Source organism: Clupea harengus, chromosome 8, assembly GCF_900700415.2.
Source record: "Clupea harengus chromosome 8, Ch_v2.0.2, whole genome shotgun sequence".
Classification (NCBI taxonomy): domain Eukaryota; kingdom Metazoa; phylum Chordata; class Actinopteri; order Clupeiformes; family Clupeidae; genus Clupea; species Clupea harengus.
The window spans coordinates 8,527,435-8,542,822 of NC_045159.1; the positions used below are offsets into that span (position 1 = coordinate 8,527,435).

The 15,388-nt window shown below is 42.0% G+C and overlaps 1 protein-coding gene across 8 annotated transcripts in view; it reads left to right on the plus strand.

The window, feature by feature from the left end:
- The first annotated feature begins 7,316 nt into the window (after positions 1–7,316).
- auts2a (activator of transcription and developmental regulator AUTS2 a) overlaps positions 7,317–15,388 on the plus strand; it is a 357,002-nt gene continuing 348,930 nt past the window's right edge. For all 8 annotated transcript variants that reach the window (XM_042708443.1, XM_042708446.1, XM_042708444.1 and 5 more), the window contains exons 1-2: positions 7,317–7,468; positions 9,866–10,620. In XM_042708443.1, coding sequence (XP_042564377.1) covers positions 10,342–10,620 — 279 coding nt within the window. In that variant the 5' untranslated portion in view covers positions 7,317–7,468; positions 9,866–10,341. The remainder of the gene's footprint in view (positions 7,469–9,865; positions 10,621–15,388) is intronic.

Here is a 15,388-nt window from a genome sequence, read left to right on the forward strand (position 1 = left end):
TTATTTAGCTACCATGGGCGTTTTTTTTTTTAAACGATTTTCCAAAACCCCATTCATTCTCTACTAGGATTTTTTTGTATCAACTTGCAGAAGTGCTGATCTGCAGCGTACAAAATGACGACTGTCACTCACCCAGGGGCGCAGATAGCACTGGGGACGGGGGGGACATGTCCCCCCCAGATTCATAGTGACCCCGATCCGTCCCCACCACTCTCCCTACGTAAGGCGACAATCATCAGTTAATAACTCTGCACAGCTGATTAGGCGATGTTAGGGTCCCCCCCAGTTCAAAAATCCCATCTGCACCGCTGCACTCACCCACTCCATTCCATATTGATATGCTAAGAACATGTTGGTCAATCATTACTTCATAATTGTTTCATTTGTGTAAAGCACTGCAATTCTACGTAGGCGCTACATCTACGTATGCATCTGGTTTAAAACATATGGCAAGAGAGAAATGTGTGCAAATATACAAATTCTACTGCACATGCATTATACATTAGGCTACAAGTCAACCATCAACATACACAATGCTCGGTGGAGACATGTATGCACTGTATGTCATATTTGTTTAGAAATAAGCTGAGACAATAAATCAAGGGAAGGTCTGTCTGTGTTGTTTCAGTTGTGCAGTTTTGCTTTCCTTTGGAGGCCCTCCAAGTTTACTCTGCGCTGTGATAGATCGAGGCAGATGTTTAAATGGGGAAAAGGGTGCTGCTGTGCTCTGTACCTGCTGCTGTTTCAGAAGTACAGTCTTGTAGTGGTGCTTTGTCATTTTTGGAAATAAAATTAAAAAAAAAAACCTCTCAGTATGGTCAAAAAAAATTACGTACACATACACTCACAAACTGTCAAAATGCAAGTATGTTCATTAGTATTCAACATGAAACTTGACGAGAAACAATTCACCCAAGATCCTTTGCATGTTTCCAGATCTTTCCAGATTTAGTACTGCCAGCTCAGGTTGAAATGCAGAAATGCTTTTTTTCTCTGCACCCATATTACCAACAACCGGAATTCAGCCGTAACAGCTTCCTATCCACCACTATAAAGATTAAGTTGATGTCGTGTTCCATGCGCATAAATAATAAAAGTCTGCCCGGCAACCTGTTGAGACTCTGACTGGGTGAAGCCAAGCTTCATAAGCACTGCAGAGGAATGTGGCTACTGAAATGTTGTTAACTCCATGACCTTCAAGCAAAGAGACATTATTGACTAATTGATCTGCTCTTTGTTAATGTGGGTTTCAGCCTTCATCTTAAATGCTGGATAAATTAATGATTAGACAGCACGCTATAGGAACAACGGGGACCGTTGGAGACTGTTGCTATATCTGTACCTGCTTTATGAATGTAGACAGGCCGTCTCTGAATGCAGACATGATTGATCGTGCGCGCCAGTGAAAATAACATGAGCAGAGAGATTTCTGACAGGCCCCATATATTAATATCAGGATATGGCCTTACTCTAGGCCATTAATATCACCTGGATTAGCCGCAATACTTTATGTCATTTGGGTGCACTGTGGTGTAATGAAGATGATATCATCTTTTTATGTTGTATTCGCACATGCACTGTGGCTATTTCACAGTATTGGATATTCAGCACTGACTGCAAAGCAAAACGTTCATTGCAAAACAAACATGAGAGGACAGAACAATATCTAAAGCTGTAATGATGAGGGCTGAATTTTTTACTGATTCCTCACTGACTATTATCAATCAGCAGTTCATCAGCCTATAGTGCATATGTGAAGGATACCTGTAAACAGTGAACATAGCCCTTTGCTGAACACTGGCAATTAAAGTAAGGAACATTACTGCCAGCCAACTGCACCCAGCACTGCGGTTCACTCTAAAATTAGCAGCCGTGAGATTGTTTGTCCAACAATGTGCACTTGCCACAGTAGCCACCTGATTACTGATTCTGGACACCTCCAACAACAGCACTGTACTTGGGTCCTGATAGGGACTGAGAAGTGTGGCAAGCCACCAGAGGAGGGGGAATCACGAGCAGGAGGAGGGAGGCTATTTGATGGGCCAGACAGCTGATTGCACAGTAAAGGCAAGACAGACTCGGGGCCCTTGGCACAGGTCTCTGTCGCAGTCGAAATAAATCGAAATACAAGCACACAAATTTAAACTCATTCCTAAATAATCAAAGCCGTCCTACAAAAGACACGAATCAAAGCGAGCTGGAGAGACAACCCTCTACCGTGTCTTTGTTTTGAACAGCCTTGCTGTCTGCTGGCAGCCATTTGAATTGTATTGACTTTTCCACCACAGGATGAACAGCAAAAATGGTTTCCTTTCAGACATAGTTTCAGAGAGCAGCAGATATTAGGAAGATAACAGACAGATAAGGGTGTGATAAAAAACATCCATGTTTGATTTAAAACACCATACAGACATCTTTCATGAAATTATGTAACATATTTGAGAAAAGTTCACATGTTTTTCATGACCTTGAATCAACAGACATGAGGACACCCTTGTGCAGTATCACTTCAATGGCAATTTATTCAAAATTGTATTACTTGCAGTAATTTCTTTACTTCAAAGTTGAACAGTAGGGTATTTGCTTTTGTGTAAAATTGAAAACTAACAGTCTTAATTTACTATGTTAAAAATGCAGGCCCCACAGGAGGTGCTCAGTGCAACAAAAGTCAACACACCTTTCATTGCTGAGATTAAAATCTTTCATTTCTTCAATACTTTGTATGTCCACCTTTTATTTTTGAGGACAGACCATTCTTCAGAGGCAATTTATTTCAGCTGATCCTTGCTGGAGGGGTTGTGTTGCTCTACCTTTCTCTACCCCAAAAGGGTTCTATTGGATTTAAGTCTGGCAACATACTTGGCCAGATAATAGTTTTCACTTCATTTTTCTTTAGAAACTCCTGTTTGTTTTTGGCAGTGTGCTTTGGATCATTATCATGCAGGAATATTCCCCTTCTGCCAAGCTTCTGGAGTCATCTTGTCAGACAGTAATTTGGGATATCCACAGGCACATTCATGGGGCCATCTATAAATGTCATCTCCCCAACACCTTTTGCACTCACATCACACTCCCACCTCTGTGCTTCACTGTCGGAACTATGCATTCACCGTGGTAGTCCTGGCCAAGTTCACGCCAAACATGCCGGACCCCATCTGAGCCAAACAAACTCATCTTGGTCTCATCTAACCAAAGAATGTGCTTCCAAAATTCAACAGGCTTCTTTTCCTGTTCTTTTGCAAAGTTTAATCTTGCAATTTTGTGCTGAGGAGCAGGAACGATTTTTTTTTCTTTGGATATCATCCATAGAGAGTGACATTGTGCAATGTCTTTCACACTGTCTGAGCTGTCAAAGAAACTCTGATTCCTCTGGTAACCCCTGTGCCGAGTCTGAAGCATTTGCCCATCTGCTTTCCAGAGCTAGATTGTGCAAGTTGTGCACCGTCCGAGGTGTCATTTTAGGAAGAGGAGAGCACCTGCGGTTCTGATAAGTGCTACTATGGCTCCTTCTGTACCTCCTGATTACTGCTGCAACTGTGTTTCGACTGATTTTTAGTTGGTCACTGGTCTTCCTGTATGCTTTTCCATCTTTGTGGAGTCTCACAGTCACATTTTTCAGTTCCTCTGGCAATTATTTGCCATGTGGAGCCACGATGCAGACATGCAATCAATAGACACAGCCCATGGGTCCAAAATTCAGAAAGGTCTGTAGTTCACAGGTCAGTTTATAACCACGTTCATGCAATTAGGCTAACTGGAAATCAAAGGTGTACTCAATTTTCTTTCAGCGGTCACAGGTTTCCTTGTGTGTCAGTGATCACAGGTTGCTATGAGTTTCTACTTTGAGGCCAGTGTTTTCAATATAGTCTTTCCAAAGTATTTGCTTTTCATTGACTCTTCTTGTCAACTTGAACAATTTTGAACCATTTGACATTTAAGCAATATTGCACAGGGGTGTACCCACGCTAAAAACCGAATCTCTGCTAGTTTTACATGGTTCTTAAAAAAACATGTCTAGTGATAGTAATGAATGAAAACAATGATATTTGTATACAAGGCACACATAGTCAAGGTTATGCTGGAAGCCAGCAGAGTTTGGTGAGAAACAGCAGAACTGGATCCCCAAAAGAAGCTGCTCATTGTAGAAATCCAAGGGAAGACCTCAGAGACTGTCTATATTCTGCTTAATCAAATTTGATTATGCAATACCTCGGAGGTCAGCAGAATGGCGTGTTTGTCGCATTTTAATGAAGAAACGTTCGGCAGACTAATTTAGCTGGCTGAGCGTCCTCCATCCGATTTCCCTGTGCAGGAAAAAAAATGTCTGATTAGAAGATAAAATATGGGTCAGGTAGATGTTTGCTCCAAGGGGGATTAAAGGCATGCCCGCTGCAAACCTATTTTACCCGGAGCAATAAGTAAAAAGTGTTGGAGTTTAACAGAAATCAGTTTGGGCAATGCCACCAGAATCACATGCAGCTTGACTGTTGTAAAACATTTCCTCAGTGATGAAATCCATTAAGCAAACTCCCCCAAAGGCTAATTATTTTATTGCTTTTAATCAACGAGTGATTGCAACAGTTTCACAGCAATTTTCACAAATAAAACCCTCTCACTCATCCACGCGCACTTGTGGTTAATTCACAAACGACATGCCAAAAGTGGTGGAGCTAAGAACAGACTGGCTCCTGGAGTAAAACACCAAAAATCAAGTGTCTAAACAACCCCTCGTTTGCTCTGTTAATTAATAGCATTCAGATCAAATGGAAATAACACTGGGCGTGTTTACCCATCCCCCACCCCAAGACCACTCCACTGAACCACCACAATGATGTTATGTCTCCTAAATACTCCCCTAATGCTAGGTTTTGCTCTCCTCCTTCAAGGATCTCCTTTGCCAAGAGCTTAGGGTATAAAGGCACTCCAGTCCACTGTCTCTATGGTGTGTCGTACCATAGAGACAGTGCTGCATCATGACATGGTGCTAAAAATACATCTTCTCTCTCCTGTTTGCTAAATCACAGAGCACAAAAATTCACATCGCCACACTAACACAATGATAGACTGTCATTGTACACTTTGCTGTGATTATGTGGGTATACATTATTGAATTTGTTCTCTTAGACTGGTAGACTGACAGGAGAGTGGCAGGCTGGTGTGACAAGCTAAAGGCATTGTGTTCATCACCTCCTGTCTGCTCATGTACATAGACAGGTGATTTGGTATTCATATGCCAAGCTTGACATGAGACACAGTAATTATATCACAGAGTGACAACATGACTGTCAGATGGAAATCATTCCAAGTATTGTTTGCGGCAGATGTCTAATTCTAACCATTTTGAAGCAACACTGCAACAATTTGCCATTTTGAGGTATGTATTTTAAAAGCAACTACTTTTGGTATCATGTTCAAATTAACTTTGATATATGGTCATGTGAAGGACAGATAAACACACCTATCATTCTCACTAGCTGTCCAGGCTATGCACTATGTAGTTCTGAGGTTTGGGTCGGAACACCCCGCGAAAATGTAGGAAAAGCCTTCTCAGCCTGACATCCCCAACAATATCACCAAAAGAGGCCAGTTTTTGCATATTTTTTAGGTAGGTAGCTCGCTAGTTTTAGACCAAAATACACAACGCTTCTTGAAGAATGCATTAACACACCTCACATAAACGAACATCAGTGAAATCTTAAGCTATCCATATGCTAAATAATGGGGTAATAATCTATGATCTATGATGTAAATTAAACTTTCAGATACTCAAGGCAGAGCACATTTTTAGGAATTGAGTTCTGGATATGGCAACCATTGTATGCTTCTTGATAATTATGGTTTCAGACTCAACCTTATGACACTTTAAATCAGTGGCTTAACCCTAGACTATATGTGCTTTTGCGGTTCAGAAGATGCAGCTCGGTAACAGGCATAAGTCCACTGAACCATTAATCACAAATGATGCACTCCATCAGCTGGATCTTAAATAACTGCTAGCTTAGCATAATTGTGCCCTCCCTGTAGACAACAACATATTTGCTGAATGAATTACCTCAACCACAACAACTAAGGTAGCTTTGGAAAATCCATATTCCCTTCGGTTAGTGGCCAGCACAAAAAGAAACAGTGGATGCTGAATGAGCGAACTCCCCCTGTGACAGAGAGCTTTGTTCAACAGAGTGTGACCCCTGCAAATGTGATCTACGAAGCCATGTGGGATTCTGAGATGCAAGTATCAAAGAACTGTCTGCTTGGATTATTTGGGATAACCATGCAGGGTATTGATCGTTGGCAATACAAAAGAAAATGTCCCTGGCTCTCTCTCTCACTATCTGTATCACAGATAAAACCGCTGGGAGTATTTTAAACATGGATTGTTTTCACCCTCCACATGTATCACTCAGTTCTCAGATGGATTTCATGTGATGTGATCCCAGTGCCTTTCTATTGGCCTATCTCTGTTGTTAAAAAAGAGCCAGCGCATCGCATCCTTCTCACTCGGTGAGTGCCTACTAAACATTTTAAATAAGTAAAATGGTTTGTCACACAGTTCACAGAGAAGACCCAGCTCCAGTTTCAGCACAGGTTGACAGGGGTGATGAGGTCACCAGCCCATCCCCTGGACAGCATAAATAAAAAACATGTCTGCTTTATGTAAGCAGGAAGAATCAGAGGAGATAGACCTGTCAATAAAATTGTCGGTTAGAGATGAACATGATCTCTGACATGGCAATGCAGTGAGATTTGTATACAGCAGGTGTGAGAGCAGCAATGAAAAGAGCCAGACCAGTTGGTGTCACCTCTGATCACAAAGATGTTGGCTTTTCTGTTGAATGGATGAGTCTACAGTGTGGTCTGAAGCATAGAGTGATATAAAGATGTTTCTTGTAAATCCTGAATGTCATCACATCTCAACTTTTAGTTTTCACCATACTAAAATAATACTGTCTAATGCAGTTCATTATTAGTTTAAGGTTTCACCAAGTAATGTCCATTAATGAAAATGTAATAATCCCTAAATAAACGATCGATTTGGAATAGACAACTGTAATAATTATGCCCAGTCAAAACAAACTAAAAGGTAGTTAAATATTTCGCCAATAATTTAACAATGCACATATTTTTCGTTATATTATTCAGTACATCAGTAACAAATTTGCCTTAGCTTTAACTACAGTGAGGATGTTCTGTGGAAACATTTCAAAGTGGTGAAACAGTATCGCATTCCAGGAGCAGCACTACTTGCGCCGAGGAAGTGCATAGCCTGTAAAGCGGCACTGCGGCATTCATGTATCAATGCGCCCGGTCCCTACTCCGGGATCCTGAAGCACGGACAGGGGAGAGGAACCGCTTCGCCTCCTTGCAGGATTTATTTGTTTGTTGAATTTTTCCATTTTGTTTCTCACTGTAAAGAACGCTGTTTTTCCGACTGCCAACGACTTGTCTGGATGGTCCTCCACTTACAAGGGTTTGCATTTCTTGGTTTTGCATGACGTGTCTTGGAGGAGAAAAGACTCGCTTTGTGTGTTTGTGGAGATAACGCGGAGCAGGAGGCAGTGCCAGTCGCTGTTGTGGGCTGGACTGGCCACGGTGCGTGAGATTTACTGACAGAGAGAGAGAGGGAGAGAGAGAGAGAGTGAGAGAAAGAAGGAGAGACAAAAAAGACTCAACTAAGACAGCAAATGAGTGTGTAGTATACATGCAAAATGACTAAAGGGATTTAGAGTAAAACATGTTTTAACGATTTGCTGGAGCTATTTTGCCTGTGTGACATTACAGAGGATTGCTGGTACGGGGCATCAGGTTAGGGTTCTGGACTGGGGAGACGGTTCTGGACGCTAAGGAGCGGGATTTGCTTTTAAAGACTGATTAACTGCAATGATGAAACCGTGTTTAACCGTGTTTACATGTATTTAAAAAAAAATATAAAATGTACGTGAATTCTCGAGTGACGTTATACTGATTTGCATATTTCCCCTAAAAGGTGCTTGTGAACGATGGTCGAATCAACACTTGCTAGTCATGTCAAACCACATCGTTTTAGTACGAGAACTTCTCAGATCGAGAAAAGCTTGGAGTTGATGGTGTGGAAGGCTATGATGTAATGTTGTTGGGAATGTGCGGTGATGGTGGAAGGTGTGTTCCTACAATGCGTGGAATGATCAGTGCTGTTCCAGGAGAGTGATGACAATTTAAGCAACATGGATGAACCTGGCGTGAATCTGAACCCAGCACTGGCAATGAAGGAATTTGACATCCTGTAATCTGTCACAAGTTGTCCCTCAAATGAAGATGTCCTATTGAATCTGTGTTATCTGAGGTGTCTGGTATTAATGACAAATGATTCTTGTCCCCCCCCCCCCCAAATTGAGACAGCTTTAACGAAATTATGCTTTAGAGGTTTGATTGACAGGCCAGTCACTCTGATTTATGACAGAATAGTGAGTGACAGAAGTTTGTTTTAACACATGGAAGAGGCTGACGCTAAAGGAATGGACTCCTGTCAGCAGCACATGACTGCTGCAGAACAGTTTGTCAAGTTTAAATAATTTGCTTTGAAAGAATGACCTCTTGGCAGAGGCTATTGTTGGTCAGCATCATTTGAAAAGGGACATGTTAAAGTGGCTGAAGGGTGTGTTTTACTTGCAGGAAAGGGATAGTAACCAGACAGACTTCTTTTTGTGTCCTGAGGGGTATCCACGTTCCAAGTTCAACACCAAACAAACAAATAAAAAAAGTTTGCAGGAATATGGTATTCTAAAGTGAAAGTGACTTTTAGTCTGGAGTGGGTTTTTGGCGTCCTTGAACATAACGTTGTCAGGTATCTCATATGCGGTTTATCACATCTGTTTTGTTAAGGAGGCCTTAGCTAAAACCATCAAGTGAAATTATGTTTTTGTTTGCCTGGATTTCTACTGAAGTGTTTGTGTATGTGTGTGTGTGTGTGTGTGTGTGTGTGTGTGTGTGTGTGTGTGTGTGTGTGTGTGTGTGTGTGTGTGTGTGTGTGTGTGTGTGTGTGGTAATGCCAGCAGATAAGGATTCAGAGGGCTTTGTGAAGGCTTTGTCTTGCTTTAGTCAGACATCGATAGTATTTCAGTCCACGATATGAGACACCTCTTAGTTTCAAGAAGGGAAAGTATGTGCAAATCAACAGGGTGCATAGCATTATGATGCACAGTGTGCACAAGGCAGCACATAACAGCAGTAACCATGGTACTGTGATGTCCCTGTTAACCAACAACTTGTTACAGTGCTAGACAGCAGAAGGAGAATCATTACAGTCTCAGTTTTCCAATGATTTTCTGCCAATTTGTGGTGAAATTGCACTTCAGCTGAGCTGTTATTTGCATATATTATATCATGTAAACATTCCGAAGATCTAAATTCCAGCTGTCATTACACTTCTATGAATGTTTAATTTTGATAATAATAATAATAATAATAATGAATGACTTTGGGAATACTGTAGTTTAATTATGAGGTAATTATTTAATTATAAGGCAAAATATTCGGGCAGGCATTGGTATAGCTGCCGTGGAAGAATGAGTTCAGCAGAAAGCATAAAGTGGAAGACTTAGAATGAGGATCAAGTGCAGCCAAAGGCCATAGGATTATCTTGTGTAAAACAATCCAATAGAAATGCAAAATAAGCTTACCGATGGCTGGGCAGGCCTGCCGGATAAAGCACTAATGTTATCTTGCTTTGAGTAATAAATAGAGGCAGTGTTTATGTGACACGTCTGATATTTTACACTAAGTGTGTTAGGTCAGGGGGGTCGCCGCGAGACTGTAATGCATTCTCCAGTTGTTATGCTGTGGAGTGAACGTGTTTCAAATGTGTGCTCTTTATCTTTTTGACTTCCAGGAACGAGAGTGGGGAGTGTTGACATGCTGCACGTGAAGGAGGAGATGGGGCCGTTGAAAGACAACCATGCTGTGGCCTTTTGCGTTCCATTTGCCCATGATGGATGTGTGGGATGATCATCTTTTTTTTCCAACTGAGATGTCTGTATTTTGTCTGGAGTTGGCCCCTGGTGTCTTTTACAACTAGAAGACAGTGTGCAGTGTGGAATCGGCTTATGTATGGTGGTTTTGAACCAGGAGCTTCTTGTGGATCTTCACATCACGTAAAATGTTACTGATGAACCTCTAGATCTTGGATAATTTCTATCTTTGCTTGGGAGTTTTTTTCTCGGAACATCAACACTTGGTTTGGGATTACTGTATTTGGTGCTCTCGCTGGTGGAAGGATTATCTGAGCTGCTACTCAGTCTGGGAAAGCAAAGGTGGATCAGAGGGAAGAGTTTTGCTGAGCCCTTCCTGTCGTGTGGATCTTGGGAAATGGACGTTTCAAGGTCCAGCGGGATCCGCAAAAAGAGGAAGTCCCGGTCGGAGCGCGACCGGGTGAAGAAGAGCAGCGGGGTGAGGAGCAGCAACCATGTGAGGGGATCCGTCTTGCGCTTCTCCTCCGACTCGGACGGGGAGGACCGCACAAAACCCCCCTCCTCCTCCTCCCGCCCTCGGCCTCCCAGGAGAAAGAGGAAGGAGTCAACATCTGCTGAGGAGGACATCATCGACGGCTTCTCCATCTCTGGATTCATGACGCTGGAGGCTTTGGAGGTAAGTGCCTTTCAGGCTTATTGGTATTTACTCTCTCCTTGAGCTCTTTAAGGCAAAGCACGGAAGCAATTACTTGTATTGTTGTGAGACTGGCTGTGAATAATTAGCTGTTTGCTCAGATATAGCTGCTGTTGTTTCCAGAGTCTCTCAGATGGCTTCCTGGTGTTGATGTGCACCTGTTTGGATGTGGCGAGTTTGACTCCACAGATGTGGGTTTTTCATATATGGGACTTCCAGCCCCATTGCTGTTATTGTGCTGAGCTTTCAGCTCTGGTTTGGGCCAGTTTGTCAAAGCAACTCTGTGACAGAGGCTTATGTGATCTACAGAGCTTTGTATCGTGGATTTCTGCAGGACATTTCTTCACAGGATATTTCAAGCATTTCCTTTTCTTTCCCAAGCTTGTGTATGTCCCTTGTATTAAGTCAAACATGATCACACACCAGACTTGACAGGCTCTTGTCATATTAAAAGGATGGCTGGTTTTTGAACTGACATGAAGGGGCTATTAAATGTAAATAAATGGTGTTGCTACCACTCTAATTTAACAACATCACTTGTCAGTCACTTGAGTCTGCAAAGCTACAATATAGGCAGAATGTAAAAGACATCTTCTTGGAGTAATGACTGCAATCTATATAGCCTTGTTGTCACAGTGTAGTATGTTAACCTCATACCTTCCCTGATCGCAGCTCTCATGGAGACTATAAAGTAATGTTGTTACAGGGCTTAATATGCGGTGTTAAAGTAGCGCTGTCAAATCTCCCACGTTCCCGCTGCACTATGTAATCTTGCTCGCAAGATGCGGTTGCATTGTGTTGAGTAAGCTGTGAGGAAAGACCAGCAGCTTCCCCCCCCCCCTTTCTGCCTTCTCCCCTCCTTTCAAGCATGTCAGGCATTTCAAGCCTTTCCCCTCTCTGCGAAATGCTAACGTTGTCAACCCCGGGCAGACATCTCAGGGTGACATCGCATTTGACACTGCTGTGCGGTCGGGTCGCTGAGCCCTTTACACATGGCTCTCCGCTCGGCCAGGTCCCCGCTCAACGCCCCATTCAAGAGCTCATAGGGCAGAAGGGGCCGGTCTGCCAGAACACCTTCTTTTATTACCCCTACCAACGTGTTTGAATTTCTCTCTCATCCAAATGATTATGAGCTTAATTGGACCAATAAAGCGATTCCTTGGAGCCAAAAGGAGATGGAGTCGTTGGTTAAACAGGCAGCTAAAGAGACAAATCTAAGATCACACTCTTTGTGAAGTGTCCCAAAGTAGTATGTAATTAACAATTTATTAATATTTGTACAATCTAGTATTCATACTAGTACATGTTCTTACAGATTGTACTTAGAGTTAGGGTACTGGTTAGATTCACGGTTAGGGTTCGAAAGATATAATTATGTACGCATAGGAAGTGCTCCCTAATGAGGGCAGTGAATATAAAGTGGGAATCTTACATTTGGATAGCACTGATTAACACTGAATGTCAGTCATTTCACAAGCCATATAGAAGGCATACAGACAGATTGTGATTCTCTGTCCTAGGTTGTTAAAAGTCTAATTTTAGCATTTTCCTTTGTCTTTTTATCTAATTTTTTTTATGTGAGACCCCTGATGATTTGAATTTGTGAGAGAATTTCGTATCAATTTGCCGAGTGGTCCTCTCGGATTCAGAAAGGTGTCCCTGGTCTCCGCTTTGAAATCAAAATGTTTCCACTTGAGGCGCCGGGCTTCAGATGTCCCCTCAGCAGAGGACTGCCAGAGTAAAGGAGTTTATTAAGCACGGCTTTAGAGAGGCAGGGGGTCTGAGCATCTCTGAGTCACACCACTCTGAGAAAGTACTGAATGATTAAGCTCCCATCTTGTGTGAAACACAAGTCCCACTGTGGAAAAGCTCCAGTATCATCTAAGGAAATGACTGCGTCTTAATGTCCTCCTCTCCTTTCTTTTTCTTCCCAGTTTAATTTTATTGATTCAATGACTTCTTCTCCTTCCCAAGCCCTGCAGAGATTCATAGTATACTCTTTATTGATGATCACCCTCCCACTACCCATTGCATTAGAAGTTAACAGGGAATGCTATCAGATACAACTGTGATTAGTCATGGTCTACCTGTTATTTCCTTTAGCTTTGAGCTTTAAAATGTTGCAAACTTTCCAGAGGCACTTCTTTTTTGAATACTTGCAGTAGGTTTGTTTGAGAACAGTTGTACTTGTAGGGTTCATGTGACAATGTGACGAGACTGGGATTGCCCTACAGTGTTCAGCTTTAAGAAAATGTTAGCTTTTTTTATCTATGGCGACAAATAGACTTGTGCCAAGACAACCGAACAAGTTGAAAAGTGTACGGCCTCCGTTGGCTTGTAAATAACTGGCAATGTCTACTGTAATATATTTTCATTTTAAAACAGCGTTTTCTGCCCATCCACATTAAAAAGCAACCCGGACCAGCAGGTGGGGGGGGGGGGGGGGGGGGGGATTTATTTTTCAACAATGACTGGTCGACTATACATTCTCCCTTATCCCATTATCCCTGACTGGTGGACTCTACATTATCCCTTACGAACAATGACTGGTGGACTATACATTATCCCTTACAATGTATGAGGGTTTTGCCAAAGGGATGTTATAGTTGTTCCTTGTCTGTCTAAAAATGTTGCCGTAGCCAGATTCAACTGGTTAGTTACAAAATCTTTTGAAAAGTGCATATTTAAAAGTGTAGTTTTGTTTAGGGCATAGTAAAATGAGCTGTAGAAATACTAATAATAGGAAAATACTTGTGAATGAATATCTAGTGAATTTGCTATAGTATTCCAACCCACTGGATCAGATGTTAAGCATAATGTAGACATATAGATGTATGTAGATATCTCTGTGGCTATATAATGCCTTACATTGTGGTTTGTTTTGACCCCAAACTGGTAGCTGGTACCCGGCCAGCACTGTCACTTATGGGAACCACTGATCTAATGAGACTGGACCTGTCTAAACAATAGAATACTGACAGTCTGCATTGGTTGAAGCCTGTCCAAACCACCTGCTTAAATTATCTAGTGTACAGTACTGTTTAAACAGTATGTGTGAAATGACAAATCTCCTGTTTTAGCCAGTAAGCATGATGCAATACTGTGGGTCCAGTTGACCCCGAACAGAGATTTTATCCTGATCTCAGGATGTGGTATTCTTCTAGTAAGAGAGTTTGTGTTCTGGTGAAATTCTTATTGAACCCATGGATTTTGTTTCACGGTCTTGTCTTGGAGCTGTCTTAGGGAACGCTTTGAAAGAGCACAGGTAGGGGGAAAAGAAATTGATTAAACACTTCATTGTGGAGGGCATTGTGAAACTGAATCTATTGATATACTGTCTCTCCAGCTTGTTTAAAAAAAAAGAAGAAAAAAGCGTGTCAATAGCAGAAGAATGAAGAAGCATCAGTTTCAAGTCAAGCAATCTTCAGATTAAAATTTCCAGTTTTGATGAATATAATTTCCTCCTCTCTCCCTGCCTGCAATTATTTTCCTCAGCTTTTTCCCTCCGGGTTTATTTCAGATTCTTGGCAGTAATGGCAGTTATTCATTTAGGTGCATTTTTCACCTGTCATGAACTGATATATGATCTGCAATAATAAGGTTTGGCAGGCCCAATGACTGACACATCAAATATGACACCCTGTCGTTTCTGCATAAGTTTAACGCCTCAGTCAGATAATCCAATGGTGGAGCTTTTTTTTTTTAATGCTTCCTGACACTTACGAACAATAACTGTGGCTTCGCCAGGGCCTGAATGGCTTAGCAGTGTCTCTGTCTGCCCTTTGGCATGCGCTACAGGAGAACAAGGCTTTTGACACCAGTAGAGCTGCATTATAAATCTTTAATAGCGACTGGAAACCCCTGGAAAGTGTTTTATGTGATGAGATCCTGAGGAACTACTGGTGTGTAGGATTCTAAGAAGCTCACATTTCAGCACACGTCCTGAAAGCTCTCTGATCTAATTTTTCACAGAAGCATCGTAGCTTTTTGCTCTTCCTGCATGCCTGCCTTGTATTCCTGATATATGCCCCTGGCTTAACTGTGCCTCTACTATCACGAAAAAGTGTGGATGTTATTGTCCACCATCTCTGGTACTGCTTTGCATCAGTGACTGAAGGAATTCAACAGACCTCAGTGGATGTGTGTGTGTCTGGGAGAGATACACACATCAGCCCATTTGGTTGACACAAAAAAAGGATTGAAATTCACCGGTGTGATTTGGGACTGTGGCACAGTTTTGTCTTTGTGGAGGTTCCGTTCCAGAATATTATCCCATTCCATAATTGTAGGCTTGTGTTGCTAAAACATAAAGCATAAAAGCACCTTTCCCCGAAGATGATCATAGTCAGAGTCAAAGGTACATTTAAAATGTTGCATGCGTGCGTCTATTATGCCGCCCATAGTCAGAAATGTACACACACTCACACAAATACACAAAGTACACAAACACGATAAACAGCAGATGTGGTAATATCCAGTGAGAAGCAATATGGCTGTTAAGCAAAGTAAATGTTTGCTCTTATGTTTTAATGCTCTGGGAAGAAGCTCATTAATGGGCAAGAGGTGGTGCCGGGGAGACACCGTTGAGCCGATAAAGCTCTCCGACACTACTGCACAATTCCCAACCAGCTCTCCCGGCATCTGTTCACGGATACGCATTGCTGCTTTTGTGGCTTTTAATTAAAAACAACCCAAAACAGTTGTCGATGTTAACATGATGTTGCGGACCCCCTTTTCTCTCGGCTCGATC